Source organism: Castanea sativa, chromosome 8 (assembly GCF_040712315.1).
Source record: "Castanea sativa cultivar Marrone di Chiusa Pesio chromosome 8, ASM4071231v1".
Taxonomy (NCBI): Eukaryota; Viridiplantae; Streptophyta; class Magnoliopsida; order Fagales; family Fagaceae; genus Castanea; species Castanea sativa.
In genome coordinates this window covers 54,797,296-54,813,579 of record NC_134020.1, presented here as the reverse complement: position 1 = coordinate 54,813,579, position 16,284 = coordinate 54,797,296, and the positions used below count along the sequence as shown (strand labels likewise).

Here is a 16,284-nt window from a genome sequence, read left to right as displayed (position 1 = left end):
GCCCTAATTTAAGGCTTTCCGTCTTCTCTGGAGAATTGAATATTGGTTAAGTATTTAACTCCTAGTAGGTGTAGTAGCTGACTTAATATAATGTTAGGTAATGGGCCTACTTCTTGCATAAAGGGACCAAGGGACAAAAGAGTTAGGTCTTTGGTGTTACTGTTTTCTGAATTTGAGAGGTTGTTCAAACAATATTTTTTTTCTTCTAATTAATCTACAATATTTTGATTCCACTTATTTATTAAATTAATTTGTTTATTTGATTAGATTACTTAGATATAATAGATGCTAAATCTTCACTTTTTTTTTGAAGATAAAAATATACGTTTTTGCAATTTTTTTATAAAAATTATTATTTTGTATTTTAAAGAAACTAAATAAGCCAAGAAAAGAAACTATTCCAAACAGACATACCTTTGGTGAGATAAAGCCATTACTAAGATGAAAATTTAGAGATTGCAAGTAACATCTTGAACTGCACAAGGGGTTGGACATTTTCAAAAAGTTAGTTAACAAATCTATATAATAATACGTAAAAGTCGAAGTGTAACATTTAATCTTTCTACACTTTTGTCGAGTTACATTATTGATCATGTCATCACTTTTTTTAGTGATTTTTTCTTTTGATTTTTTGATAATATTAAATATATTAACAGATTAACTTTACACATTCATTTTGGATAATTTTTTTTAAATAATGTTTTGAATGGTTTTAACTTTACATATACTTTGCTTTTACACATTTATCTACTTTATTTAGAAAGAAATCTTTCCACACTTTCCTTTTTCTTCATTACTCTTCAATTTGGTCCACTTCGGCCCAATTTGGTCTACTTTGGTTTATATTAGTCTAATTCAGTCCAATTTCAACCCATTTCGGTCTAATTCGGTCCACTTAGGTTCATTTCAGCCCAATTCGGTATACTTTGGTTCATTTTGGTCTAATTGATTCCACTAAGGTCCATTTCAGCCCAATTATGTCAATTTGGTCCATTTAGTTCATTTCTACTCAATTCGGTCCAATTCAGTTCATTTCGGTCTAATTTGGTCTACTTCAGTGCACTTAGTCAACTTTGGTCTATTTCGGTTCACTTCAGTCCACTATGGTCCACTTTGGCCAATTTGGTCCATTTCAATATGATTATGCTTTTGAAAGAAAGAGGAAATGGGTATGCTTTTGATATGAGCATGCTAAAGCTCTGATATGAGTATGCTTTTGAAGCCTTTACCCCCTTGCTACCACTGAGTTAAGAGGCCATTGGCCTAAACAACACCAATGTGAAGCTCCTACAAATTTTTGACCTGTAAAGAATAACACACCTAAAAAGTTTGGTATGTCTAGTAGGTCTGACAACAAATTTCTCACTTGAGTACATTAAAAGATGTTCAAAAGACTATTCACTTTGCATTTGAGTGCTTTTGATAAGTGGATACTTACCAACAGAAAAGCCTAAGTGGATGCTTAATTTATGCTTGGAAGTGTGGAATTTTGTCTTTTCGTTCGATTCAATAAAAAAATATCCACACACACGAGCAAGTTAGGATAAATATTCTTACCCCATATTTTAGTTTTTACTTAATTTAAGGTTTTTCCCCTTCTCTCTGGAGAATATTGGTAAGTATCTAACTCCTAGTAGGTGTAGTAGTATTTGACTTATACTATATGTTAGGTACTGGACCTGCTTCTTGCATAAAGGGACCAAGGAGTTAGGTCCATTTAGCTGTTTTCTGACTTTGAGAGTTTGTTCAAGCTTCAAACTGCTATTTCAAACAAGATTTTTTTTTAATCTACAATATTTTGAATCCACTTATTTTTCAATTTACTTTGTTTATTTAGGTTAGATCTTCACATGTTAAATCTTCACATTTTATTTTATTTTATTTTAAAAAAGAAACTAAGTAAGCCAAGAAAATAAACTATTCCTCACAGACTTACCTTTGGTGGGATAAAGCCATTACTAAGATGAAAATTTAGACATTGCAAATAATATCTTCATCTGCACAAGGGGTTGGACATTTCTTGGACAAGTTAGTCAACAAATTTATATATAATGTCTAAAAATCGAAGTGTAGTATTTAATATTGTTATACTAATGTTGAGCCATATCCTTGGCCGTGTCACCATTTTTTTAATGATTTGTTCATCTAATATTTTGATATAAATATATTAACTGATTGATTTTACACGTTCATCTTAAATGGTTTTTTTTTCCTCCTGATAATATCTTGGATGGTTTTAACTTTATGTATACTTTGACATCTTGAATGGTTTTTTTCTCCTAATAATATCTTGATCGATTTTGTATTTACATATACTTTGACACTTTATACATTCATCTACTTTAATTTAGAAAAAAAAAAAAAATCTTCCATGCTTTTCTTTTCTTCATTCATCTACTTTAATTTATACACTTCAGTCCAATTCGGTCCATTTCGGTCAACTTTAATATAATATGGTCCATTATGTCCACTTCGGTCTAATTCAGTTTAACTCGGTCTACTTCAGTCCATTTAGGTCTAATTCGGTCCATTTAAGTTTTTTCGGTCCAATTCGGTTCACTTCAGTCTATTCAGTCTAATTCGGTCTAATTTGACCCACTTATCTCACTTCGGTCTAATTCTGTCCGTTTAGTCCATTTTATTCCACTTTGGTCATATTAGGTCTACTTCAGTCTATTAGGTTCACTTTGTTCAAATTTGGTCAAATTCTGTCCATTAGGTCTACTTTGGTCCAATATATTCTATTTCGGTCCAATTTGGTATATTTCGGTCCATTTGGCCAACTTCCATCTAATTCTGTCTATTTGGTCCATTTTAGTCCATTTCATTTCACTTTGGTCAATCTCGATCCACTTTGGTCCATTCAGTTCATTTTGATACGAGTATGCTTTTGAAAGAAAGAGGAAATGAGTATACTTTCATATGAGCGCGCCAAAGCTATGATATGAGCAAGCTTTTGAAGGCTTTGGCCCCTTCCTACCACTGAGTTAAGAGGCTATTGGCGTAAACAACACCAATATGAAGCTCCTACAAATCTTTGACCTCTAAAGAATAACACACCTAGCTATGAAGATTGGTGTGTATCTTTTTGGGCTCTAGTTGGTGCTCACCTGAGTACATTAAAAGATGGTCATAAAATTCGGCTAAAATGGGCTTTTGCCCTTTTTTTTTTTTAATTTAAATATCCAGCAAAAATGCCTTATATTTGAAACTAATTAGGAAAATGCTTCTGTTTTGAAATTAGAAAATCGAGTTTCAAATATATAAATCGATTTTTGGAACATCGAGTTAAAACGAACGTAGACTTAAATTTTATTTATTTTTATTTATTTTTGGAACTCGAGTTCCATGTAAAGTACTTGAGTTTATAGAACTAGAGTTCCACTTGAATATTTTCAAGGAACTTGAGTACTTCACATGAACTCGAGTTCTAGAATTTTTTTTTTTTAATAAAATTTTCAGTTCACTATAGATTGTCCAAAAATCGAGTTTTAAATTGAAACTCGATTTTTAGAAGATCGAGTTTCAAAATAGGGGCATTTCTCTAAATAGTTTCGGATATGGGGAATTTTGCTGAAAAATTTTGGCGAAAGGGATAAATGCCCATTTTCTCCCATAAAATTCATCTTAGACAAGACTATTCACAAGGGTTACACACTTACACTTACAACTCATGGAGGCTGAACCGGACTTTGCATTTGAGTGCTTTTGATAAGAGTGGATACTTACCAAAAGAAAAGACAAGAGGATGCTTAATTTATGCTTGGAAGTGTGGAATTTTGACTTTTCACTCGATTCTATGTGAAAGCCTATCAAAATTAGAGATATATAGTTCTTATTAATGATGCTGTTGTAAAGGCTATATTTCAAAAAGCTTCCTTTTGTTTCCTTTCATTTTACAAGGCCTGAGATTGATCATCAATAATCAATAAAAGGTGAGTTTGTTTGATGCCCCAGAATAGATGACTTTATGAAGCTCAAATGAGCATTGTCGGGAACTAGCTTTAGTAGTTACAACTCACCCTAAAAGTCAGTAAATTTTAAGGTCACATGTTTGGAATCTTTGGATGCAAAATTTGAAGAATATCAATATTTAAATTGATGGGAATTTCCGTCAATCAAAATTTCTATTATCTGAATGAGTATACTTACAAATTGTAAAGTTATTATTCATATTATAGTTACATCAGATAGAAATAGTGATGATAATGACTTAGAAATTATGCTTTATGCCATCAAAATGATAGAAATATAATGACAATGGTAATAGGTACTGTTCATGGTGTGTGGCGGTGGTGATAGGGGTGGTAGTACTGATGAAAACAATGGCAACAACAATGCTGGTGGCAATGTGAAGAATAGTAGATAATATAAAAATAGTAATGTTGGTAGAATTTATAAATTAAAAATTCTTTCATTGAATCCAAAATTATGAATTGGATGCTTGATAACTAGAAGTTAAATTTTTCATTGAAGTTTTGAAATAATTCTTTTTAGTTAATCCAAACAAGGGAAATCAACACAAAAAATTTATCAAATTGCAATTTTGAGAAAACTCCCACATCAAAATTTCTCATCCCAAACACAACATATAGTGAAAAATAATGAAATATTTTCAACAAAAATGCCTCACATTTGATCCATTGTTTTATATGTTCTCTATCATTTCCATTTTGATTAGCACACAGCTCTGTTTATAGTCATTCATTTGATACACCTCCTTTGGTGGAGGGGAACCTAAGTAAGGCCTTAATGAGTAAACTTGATGGACCTCTCTTTCTTGAGGGTATAGGTGGATCCCATATCTATTGGCATTGGGCCATGTTTGGGTCCAAATCATCCCACTGTTGGAAGTTGGAACCCTGAAACTTTATGACCTTAACCAACGTATCTGTCCTAAGATTTTGACCTTGGCAAACTCCATAGGGTGCTTAAGATGCCAATGATTCATGAACCAAGAGCTCCATGGTTCATTGATAAACTTGAGAGAGAGAGAGAGAGAGAGAGAGAGAGAGGTGAGAATGATATTCTGATGAGAATAATGAGATAAACATGTCATGGCCTAGTTCGAAAAAATAACTGTGATTGACTACAAGTTACTTTTACATGAACCTACCACTTTTTCTATATCACTCACAATCTGCCACGTGAACAATTGTAATCAAAATCGTGATATTTTATGTGATCATAGAATTTTTGTTCCCTTTATTCACATGGGGTTTGTTCTTTACGTATCTCGGGAAAATTTTTTAGGTTTATCAAAATAGTTGATGCATGTAATTATTTTCAAAAAATATTCTAGTAGGCGTTACTTCTAATTTCAATGATATATGGATGGATCTGGTACTCTCTTTTCTTTTTACAGAATTGATGCAATGCTTGACCAAGAAATCAACACCGTCAAGTAGTTGTGCTTGGCTATGCCTATGATAGTAGTAATGGTTGACATACCATCCTTTAATTGTGGGTTTTGGAGGCCTTTATTCTTTCTAATACGAATCAGGAACAAAAGCAAACTAGATAGCTAAATGTTTAGCTTGATCTTTCGGAGAATATGTTGTCTAGTTCTCTCTATTAGACACAAATCGTAGCATCTTGCTTCTTTTTTCTTTTCGAACGCCAAAGGGCTCTTACCAACATGTCCCCCCCCCCCCCCCCCCCTTTTTTTTTTCTTTCGTTATATATTCTCATTTTTTATATTCGCTTTTGGTGGAGAGTGAAAGGCAATATAAGCAACATTGTGTTCTCCAACCACATTGCCTCAAACAAACATAATTTAAAGGCAATAAACTAATTATACTTCCTTCTCCCATAAGAATGGATGAAATATGAACTTATGAATATGAGTCATGTTAACGGGGTGTTCTTAAGGCAATTGTTAATAAACAATTTTATTAAAGTTTTGATACTACTTTCATAGGAAATATTAAAAGCCGTAAAAAAAATTAATTGTTTTATCATTTTATCACAAGCACTCTTCAAAATCAAAAGTACTACAACAATTCCCAAGAAAAGTTGGACATATATAAACTCGCATCTATTTTCAACTAGAGACGATAATGTAGCAATACGGGGTTGGATTAGAGGCTAAAGAATGATAAGAAATTGAAAGAAAATTCAAAACTAAATTAATATATGAAAAATAAAACTAATATCTATTTAATATTAATATGAAATAAACAAATGAAAAGGTCCGAAATGATTGTTTCTAAGTAAACTTTTACTCAATTATTTGAGATAGAACTTGACATTATTTTAAATCACAAATGTGGGGGTAAAAACTATTGAATAAACAATTGGGTTTTGGACCTGATCGGTTGGTACTAGTTTGTTTTTGTCAGGGGGCCTCTAAGCCCACAAGTCAGCTTACACTACAGGGGTCCGAGGAGTTGTCCGAGGATGAATGTCTCCTCGGACAGGCCCAGCGATGACCTTGGGACTTGCCAAGAAGGTTAAAGGCAGAATTCTGGAGAAAGCTAATGGGTAAGAGGGTGATCCAAGCACCCTCTAGAAGTAAGGACGTGAGAGAAATATCTAAAGAAAAGACTGTAACCTCCACATTAAAGACCCTGCATCTACCTCCCTGGCCGCATTAATGGGGAAATGACTTCTGAACAGTAGAATCCAGCCTTCCTGCTATTGTTTGAGGACTTCAAGAAGGTGGCGGATGGGACAAGTATCTAAGGGGAAGATTTGTATGACACATGTAGGAGCCAGTGAAGAAGAGGTATATAAGGAGACAAGAGAGGAAAGAGAGGGGGATCTGCACTTTCTGCTAAGAAAAAATAGGAACTAAGAATTGTAAACTTTGGCCTAGAAAAGAGAATAATTATACAAATCGTCCTCGGCTTATGTCCGAGGAGATCTATTTGTCATATTCGTTCATTGTTTGCACAGATTGTAGCACTCTAACTTGTTAATCAAACTTCCAACATCTGGAGCCTAGATTTCAAACTCATACTCTACAAATTTTATTGTATAAAGCTCATTGGGCCTGAGTTCAACATTCGTTTTTGGGTCCGGGTACAATTGTGCACTTACAACAAATATCATCTATGATTGATTTTCTTTTTCAATGTACAAAATAAAAAATTAGTTAAAAAATCATCTTTTATTTTATTGCAAAGCCTAATTTTAGCAATATTTATGACTAAAAATTTTTGTTTCATAATTGCGATAAAAATTGAAAGAGTAAATAGAAGTTCAACTATTCTATAATTAAAATAGTGTGAACACGAAAATTGAAAGTCATTTATTTATTTTTATATTATTATGAGTTCGTTTGAAAACAATTTATCTAGCTAAAATTGAATTTTTTTTGCTGAAAATATTGTAGATAAACCTAAAAATTAGTTGAAATAGTATAATAAGACTTATAAATAATATCAAAAAGTGCGTTGAGATTCATGAATAATAGCAAAAATAGGCTAAATAGTAAAATAAGCTGCTCCATTTAAACTTATCTCAAAGGCAACCTATATGTCCAATATTCTTCTTATTATAAACAAATAGTGTTGTCAAGTTAAAAAAAAAAAAAAAAACAGACACGCAAATATTAGAGAAAAGGCACTCAAACAACCCTATAGCCATACCAAGCAACATGATATCACTCAAAACTCAAAGTTTCAAGCTTTTCACTTTGGGTCTCAAAACGCAAACATGCAAAGTATAAATACCCTATACATATATAGATCAAGTAAACATTTTATTTTCTAGATTCTTTGGGTTAGTTTTCAATTTGAAAATGTTAGTTTTTTTATTTCCGCGAGGAGTGGGGGTGTACAAATTTTGTTATCTACACTTTCATATATACATACATATATATATATTCCTAAATAATATTTTCTTTATAATTTCGTCTCCATCTTTGTCTGCTACCTTTTGGAGTGAGAAATCTTATGCGAGACAAAATGAGAAAAGGCATAGTAAATGGGGTGGAACATTTTTGTCATCCCTATTTTTCTCTCTTTAGTGACATGAAAATTAGCTCACAGTCCAAAAAAAAATTAGGTTTTTTTGGCTAAGTAAGTTTTGCTTGGGTATCATCTATAAATTACACTCATTTATGCCATTCTTATACTTAGCAAAAACCGAAACTTCGTAGTTAAAAGCTGGTTCTTAAACAATCATGAGAGTAGTGAATTATATTTTTGGAGTCAATGTCTTGATTTGATCTTTATTTAAATGGAATATATATAGTCTTCTATTGCCTAATATATTCTATCATAAGTCATAACACCCTCGAAAAAAAAAGTTTTAATAGTTTTGGATTGAAAAAGTCACACCTTGTTCCCGTTGATGTTCCATTATGTTGACTTAGACATGGACATAGTATTGATATTTACGTATGAATTGACTATTGTTTACTAAACCTTATTCTATCCTTTCTCGGACCAATAATTTTAAGAAGTTTCTTACTTGATTAGTTGATTATCCTTTGTGGATGGTCCTAGTGGTGACAAAATATAATAAGTTTCAACATTTTTCGGTGGTTAAAACATTATAAAACTCATAGTCACACCTAACCAGATAGAGATGAAGTCACATTTTTGTTCCCAAATCTTGATGGATCTCCGATTCTCCTATAGCTAGATACACGACTCTGACTCGAAAAAAAAAGGGTAAAAAGAAAAGCAATAATTCAGAAAGACCCAGCCAAAGTTACTATTATCAACTTTAAAAGAGAATTATGCATTGAACATCTTATTTATGTGACTTAAAAGTAAAATCCATTGCATACTCCAAGCAATGACATCAATCCCCGTGGCGTATTGTAGTGAATTTGGCAAACCTGAAAATTACATGAAGTCTATCGCCTTGAATAATGCATTACTATTTTTTGAGTAATCTTGCTTGACTGAAACTCACACCAACTCCAAACCTTTCCCTTAAGAGCTATATATGTACCATTAAGTTCAAAAGACTCATCCAATTGTTTGATTTGACTGGTAAATATGAGTTGGAAGAAAACTAAGATTGAATCTCACTTTTTTTGAGGTATGAGATTGTGCTCTTATTAATTATTACTCACTTGTCATTTTATAATTCATTTATTGATAGATCTTCGAATATGAGAAGAAAATTAATAAATAAATCTTGACCCAAAATGTTGGATCTTGGTTGTGAAAGAAAAGTTTGGATAATTTTAAACTATATATATGCTAACTTAGTCAATGATACGTCAATCTTTGAAATTTGTTTTCATAATTTTATTGCTACGAAACATGAATTCCTAGATCATATAGTTTAACACCATTATGTTGTCGGATTGATCAATTCTACAATAAGCTGTGCGCCTGTAACACGTTTTAAGCTCAAACATTGCCAAAGTAAAGAAATAATTCTCGTAAATCTATAAATTCTTTTTTTTTTTTATAGATACAATAGAATTTGAAATATATGATCTTCCTTCCTTAAAGATTATACTTTGTCACAAAATTTATAACATCATATATAAACTTTTTTCTTTTATAAATACGCTAAAATTTGAAATATATGGTCTCTCTTCCATAAAGATGGTACTTTATTACAAAATTTATAATATCAAAGTTTTTAAAATATATTATTTGAGTTAATCCGTAAAATTAGCTGCTCAACAACAGCCAAACCCAAAGTGGCAGTCATTTTCCCTTGCCTTTGGCATAGCATAACAAATTTAGGTATCAAGGACAATAAATAAATAAATAAAGTAATTCCCTTGACATATCTTTCTTTAGACAAACAATCGTGCAGGATTAAAAATACATGTTAATGGTGGATTGGGGGGTACAAGATAATCAATCACACAAATTAAAGAACGGAGAAAGTATCCACTTTTAGCAGAAGCTTCTCTCTTAAGTTCTTTTGTCCTACCAACAATTATTCTCCCATTTCCGTGGCACATTAATAGATCATACTGCCACATTTTTATATTCTACTTTTCCCATATGATTTGATCGACACAGATATCAGATTAACGTGACAATAATTTCATTTAGGGTTTTACTTAACATACTCTCTTATAGCATTCACATCAGCCTCAAATATTTAGCTAAACTAATCCAAAAAGCTCTACTTCTACTAGTTTAGTTATTTATTATTTTTATACACATACATCAGCCTCAATATTTTATCAACATTGAAATTTAATGTAATTAATGATGACAGAGGGTTGACGCTACATATAGCAATGAGACTATTCTCTTTATAAACTTTAATTAATTTAGTGAGACTGATATACGCTTGTTTCGGTTGAGTTTAGGTATATATTAATAAACCATTTTCAAGAAATAGTTTATAGAGTAAAAAAAAGTTACTAAACCCTTTTCATCTAATCTTGTCGCCATTTATTATTGCCGAAATCATTGATCAATAATGCATTGAAATTTAAAATATTTTCGTGGCCGCTCAAATTGTCCATTTCCTTAGTAATCCCTAATTTACAGGGAAAAGCAAGATACGAATACGATGGTATCCATTTTGTCAACATTAAGTGATGTTGATATAAACTCAATAAATAAGTGATGTTATTGTCATGCCAATAGACAATAGTGTGTTTGTTGATCTTACAAACCACATTTGTTAGTTTCTTTAAAAAATAAAATAAAAAATAATATGTGCATTTGTGCTGTTATAATGTGTATAGCATGTTACATTACCTTTATTTAATTAGATTAATAATATGAATGTATGTTGCAGGGTTCCCTATCAATGATGTAACAAGTAGCTTCTGGTTATACAAGCGAATGCAGAAATTTAAAACTACAATTTTTTCTTTTTGAGAAAGTTAAAACTACAATTTGATTGGTAATTTTAGGGAATAACGTAGGTGTGTGTGACTAAGTATAAATCCCCCCATTTTCAAAAGATTAAATTGGGACTGAAATAAAATTTAAAATTATTAATTAGGTTCCAAAAACTTCTTTTTCACGTATGTATGGGTCTGTTGCTTTTACTATTCTAGCTACTAGCATGGACTAATAATATGGTGAGCCACATAACGGGTATTTTTATAAAGGGTAATATGATAGGTTTTACGGAATAAGAATAACAATTCTCAACAAAGAAAACAGAGCCAAATGATAATATAATTTTTTTCTTATAATAATAGTGCCTATATAAGGAATAACTATTTTCTGTAAAGAAAACACAACCGCAAAAATTTAATAGAATAACTATTCTTTGTAATGGTTATTCACTTGAAGTGTCTATTACATCGTACCAAATGCATGCTTAAAGCTCAGTCACTCGCAAAGGTAATTGTAAGAACAGTTGTGAGTTTGTATCCTGGCCACATAAAGGAAATTGTTGTGTGTATGGTGTGGGCATGCATGTAGGAATGTTGAGGCTATACTTGTACTTCGGCCATCAAAGCATGTACTCCTCCCACCTATTACATATATGCCATGCAAGCGTGGAATTTATGTGATGCCGAGACTGGACTTAGCTTAAAGGGGACTAATCAAAGTCTAATATTAAGGAGAACAAAAGAATACAGCTTTATGGGACTACTTAATCCAACTAATATTCCCTATAAAAGTAACCAAGAAATTTTGAGATATCACTTTACAACTCCAGCGATTCTTGACAAATAAGCGTGCGTTTGCGTAGAAATTATTAGGCGTTTTATGTTTTTTGGCTGGGTCTCATGGTACTATTCACGACCCGGTCAAACTTTAAAAAACGCGTATAAGCAGGTCAGCCATGGATTCCAAGGCATTATTCATAATTTAAAAATTATTTTGCTACAGTGTTTTCAACAATTAATTTTTACTCTTTAGCAAAATAAGCGGTATCCAAACATATTCTAAAATTTATGCAAATTCAAATTTTTAATGAATTTGCACTCACTGTAACTGAGAATCGAAAAAGAACCATATATTAAATAACTGAGTTGCATATCTTTAGGTATTTTTATGCATGATTCAATGATAACCAATCAAAGCACATAACAAAAGATTCTATTCACAGAAGGAATTGTTAAAAACTTGGTGGGTTGTCAAGAACTTTACCACTTAATTAGTACTTTCTAATATTTTTTAAGACGTTGAGGGTTAAAATTTCTCGTGCTAATTATTGAACTATCAGTAATAAAAGAAATTTAGAGTATTTCATTAATTATTTACATTTCTTATTGACCCATTAGAATGTTGCTCAATAATTGTGTTTACTTTCACACCCTTTTATGGGCCACAAAGTACAAATGTGCATACATTCCTAGCTGCTCCACTTTAATGTCTTTGAAAATTGGACAACTTTTTCTATTTTCCTTTATGTGTTCGCGAGTACATATAGAATTAATGCATGAGAATGTAAGGGCAACCCAATTGCCTATTTTGGCCTTGCATTATTATCGCAACCATCAAATATATGATAGACAAATTAATTAATTATCCAATTGAATTCCAATTAACTTAATAACAATCTTTGTTTGATGTTAAAAAACAATTATCATAGGAACTTATATCATAAAATTCAAATCCTATAGTATTTATAAAAATAAAATAAAAAATCAACTATCGGAAGGCAATCGAATCTGAAACCATGCTTAGGAAATAATACATCCATTCCAAAGAGAACACAAGCCGTGTGTACAAAACTATTATATCATTAGGTAATTAAACAGGACTAAGGTAATACATAAACTTAAAGAAAATCTACATGCTGAAAACACAAAAAAAAAAAAAGAAAAAAAAAGACTCCCCTCCATACAAACTCAAAGTACCAACTAAAACCATATTCTAATTCTCATTCTCTCCTATCCTTCTTCCATTAAAATTGCTTACATGATGGAACATGAATTTGGATTTTCATCGCTAAAGAGTGAAGTTAACTTCTCATCTATTGCATTTGGGTCAGGTTGTGCTTGGACAGCATTTTTAACGTAACCAGACGGTGCCTTCTTGTCATAGGCCTGAGCCACATAAGGGTAAGCCACCAAGTTGTATGGCACATAGGGCCAGAACTCAGCTCTCTTTCCGGTGCTCTTCACCTTGTTTAAGACCTTGTTTGGCTCCACATATCCCGTTACGGTTACCCGGCTTTGCTTTCGGTCAACTTCCACAGATTTTGCACCTGAAAAATCAAATCAAAACACAAAATTAATTCCATATTTCCAATAAACTATTGCTCAACTAGCACTTTCTTTAACCATATGATTCATACCACTTTAGCAAAATAATATAAATAAATATTTGATTTTTTTTTTTGTTTGTAATTGATAACAAATCAAAACTTGTATTATCTTTAACACCACCCTTAGCTATAATAATTGAATGAAAGATAAGATCATTTGTTAAAGATCCACTAGTGCACTTGAATGTTATTAATTAAAAAATAAAATAAATAATTCAGTAGGGGAAAAAAAAAAAACTAAAAGAATCATTTGTTAAAGATCCACTAGTGCACTTGAATGTTATTAGTTAAAAAATAAAATAAATAATTCAGAAGGGGAAAAAAAAAACTAAAAGAGATAAGTTTAAGGTTACAAAGGTGACGTTGAATAGTTTAGTTTAAAAACATTGATGAGGATTGTATAGATATCCTGGGATTTTTTCTTTTTCTTTTTTGATAACTGATATCCTATGAATTGATCAGATTTGCCTGCGAAAAAATTTGGAAAAGAAATACTACTGTACCATTCTAGCAGGTTACAGCTTTTTTATTTTAAGGGCTTGTTTGGTTTATGGGATTTTGCATTGCATTTAATACACTTGAAAGGTATGCAAACGCTGACAGCACGGTTGAGTACATGAGTACTAGACCTTTTTTAATGCTTTCCATGATGAGCAGTGAAAGATTTTTATTTAATTATTTATTATTCTGTCGGTCCTAATCGTCTATTCCATTTTAAAATATCTTAAAATATTGATTTATTTTTAAAAATAAAATTAATTAATTTACTAATATTTTTATTATACTTCTATTTTATTTTTAAAACTACTTAAAAAGAAAACTAACAAATATTTTAAAAAATCAATTTAATTGAGTTATTTTTTTAGTTGCTCCATTAAGAATAACTTTTTTTTTAAAAAAAGTTAATAAATTTATTTAAAGGTAATTTTTGTAAACTTATACATTTTTATAAAACACACAAGATAATAAATAGTGTTCTTTTACAAAATTTAACTTCAAACCAAACAAACAAATTAAAACAGAAAAAATATATTTTATTAAAGATAATTATGATATACTTTTAACTTCACCACTCGAATATTTTATCTTCAAAACTTTAAAATATTTTTTTTTGTATACAGAGATGTATCAGTTTAACTGCAAGATAGTAGTGAAAGCTTTAAGTCTTAATAAAGGCGTGAAGTGAGAGGCAATTTCCAAGATTCAGCTACCATGCCGTGTGACGTAAGTCGTTTTTAACATAAAGAGAACCACAAGTTTCGTTAGAAATAGCAAAACATGCTGTGGAATTGGAAGTCTGCAGAAAATTTACGTCTTGGTTAAAATTTTATGGTAGAAAGGGTCAACGTAATTACCGCTACATTTTCCAGTTTCCAACACGAGGGAGCTGAAATATGTACAGATACATTTTGACTATTGCTGAAAGACGATAAAAGGTCCAAAACAGCTCAAGTCAAGCATATGATATGGTCTATTGTGTGATTCTAGTCACACTAAAGTGCCGTTTTGTATCGTTGTTTTAATATTGTTATTTATATTTAAATATATAAAAATATGTATAATATTATTTAAAATTAAAAAATATCGTATAACAAATATTCAAAAGTTCAAAAAGTTTCTAAAAAAAATCAAAAATCAAAAAGAGAAAAGACTCAAATCCTTCAAAAAAAAGTTTAGGTGCTACCTCGTGTTAACTTTTCTAAAAACTGTACTTAATTAGCTAGGCTAGGCTGTGAGAGGATTAAACATTTTCCCATCAGGACACACATCACAGACTTATTTACCCTCAACGTGAGCTAAGAACTTGTTGCCTTATCATGAAAAAAATAGGAGAGAGAGAGAGAGAGAGAGAGAGAGAGAGAGAGATGAACCTTTCATGTTGGAAACAGCATTTCTAACTCTCCTTTCACAACCATCACAGTCCATTTTCACTTTGATTTTAACTGTCTGCAACACACACACACAACAGAAAAAACAAGAACAACAAAAAAGAACGATTAATCAGATATGACATGGACAAGCTAGCTAACAAGGAGATCAATATCACACGCACTGAAATAGAGAGAGTGATAGGATGGATATTTATGTATACCTGCATTGCTTTTCGTTTCTTCCTTGGGGTGGAAATAGTGATATAGTTTGAGAGAAAGTCCAGAGCACCCATTTCTCCTCCCTTTTCACAAAAGGCAAAGCAAAGAGTTCTGTTCTTTTATGTGTCTGTGAGAGAGAGAGAGAGAGAGAGAGAGAGAGAGAGAGAGAGAGATTTTATGAGAGTTTTTACAGGACTGAAATAGATGTAGTGTGAGTCTATCTTATATATAGGGAGACACATGAACATATGATGGACATGAAGAGGGACTTGGGGTACAAGTTGAGCTTATAATTAGCACTTAAATAATAAGAATAATAATATATAGTTCTTAGACAATGACTTTTGTCCCTCAATCATACTATTCTACAAAATATCATCCTGGCCAACTTGGGCATTTGGGTTTTGGTTGGGTCCAAAAATATAAATATAAATCATTAATTATGTAAAACAAAACTTTGTGGAAGAAGTTTTTTTCTTGGTGGTTTTGTTTATTTGGCAGGTTTAATTTGGAGCTGTTGCCTTGCTGTTTTCTTTAGCCCAAAGAAACAGTAGTAAAGTGGCTTCGTGTCTCCTTCTATTCTTCTCCACACTAGTGTAGAAATACATCATTTTTCATAATTTTTTTTTTTTTGTAATTGTTGATATATGATATGTTATTATTAGTGAAAGACCGAAGTATATAAAAGTGACGTTGTTTTAATTACAAAAATTATAAATAAATAAAAAATATTGTGTCCTTAGCATTACTATTCTACACGCAATAACCTACAAAGCTAAGAGCACGAGTTATACTATGTTTTACAAACTTGTAATTCAAGGAATTGACCACAGTGCCCACAATTTATGCTAATTTGATTCTCATTATTGCATTCTTAAATATTGAATAAGGGTTAATTAATCACAATAATGGACTGAAAACTCAAAGTCATAATCATCAACATTGTTTACGGCACAATTCCTTGTATTCTTGAAAATAATAGGACCAATCATGTGGCCAAAATTCACCATTCTGTGTACATTCTTGATGTCTCTAGAATTCAAATTAAAACCAGGACATGTTGAAGTGCCTTAAATTTTTA

At 31.3% G+C, this 16,284-nt stretch overlaps 1 protein-coding gene across 1 annotated transcript; it reads right to left on the bottom strand.

Annotated features, from left to right (window-relative positions):
- Nucleotides 1–12,568: 12,568 nt before the first annotated feature.
- LOC142607078 (heavy metal-associated isoprenylated plant protein 20-like) lies at nucleotides 12,569–15,451 on the bottom strand. Its single transcript, XM_075778493.1, has 3 exons — nucleotides 15,206–15,451; nucleotides 14,985–15,060; nucleotides 12,569–13,053 (listed from the first exon to the last, which is right to left on the bottom strand). Exons 1-3 carry the CDS (start codon nucleotides 15,275–15,277, stop codon nucleotides 12,761–12,763), a joined length of 441 nt encoding a protein of 146 aa, XP_075634608.1. The 5' UTR covers nucleotides 15,278–15,451; the 3' UTR covers nucleotides 12,569–12,760.
- Between the last annotated feature and the right edge of the window lie 833 nt (nucleotides 15,452–16,284).

Coding starts and splice junctions, on each gene's coding strand:
- LOC142607078 (XM_075778493.1), bottom strand. CDS start 15,277: ATGGGTGCTCTGGACTTTCTCTCAAACTATATCACTATTTCCACCCCA. Junction 15,061..15,205: donor AGAAACGAAAAGCAATGCAG/GTATACATAAAT, acceptor TGTGTGTTGCAG/ACAGTTAAAATCAAAGTGAA. Junction 13,054..14,984: donor TGCTGTTTCCAACATGAAAG/GTTCATCTCTCT, acceptor TTGATTTTTCAG/GTGCAAAATCTGTGGAAGTT.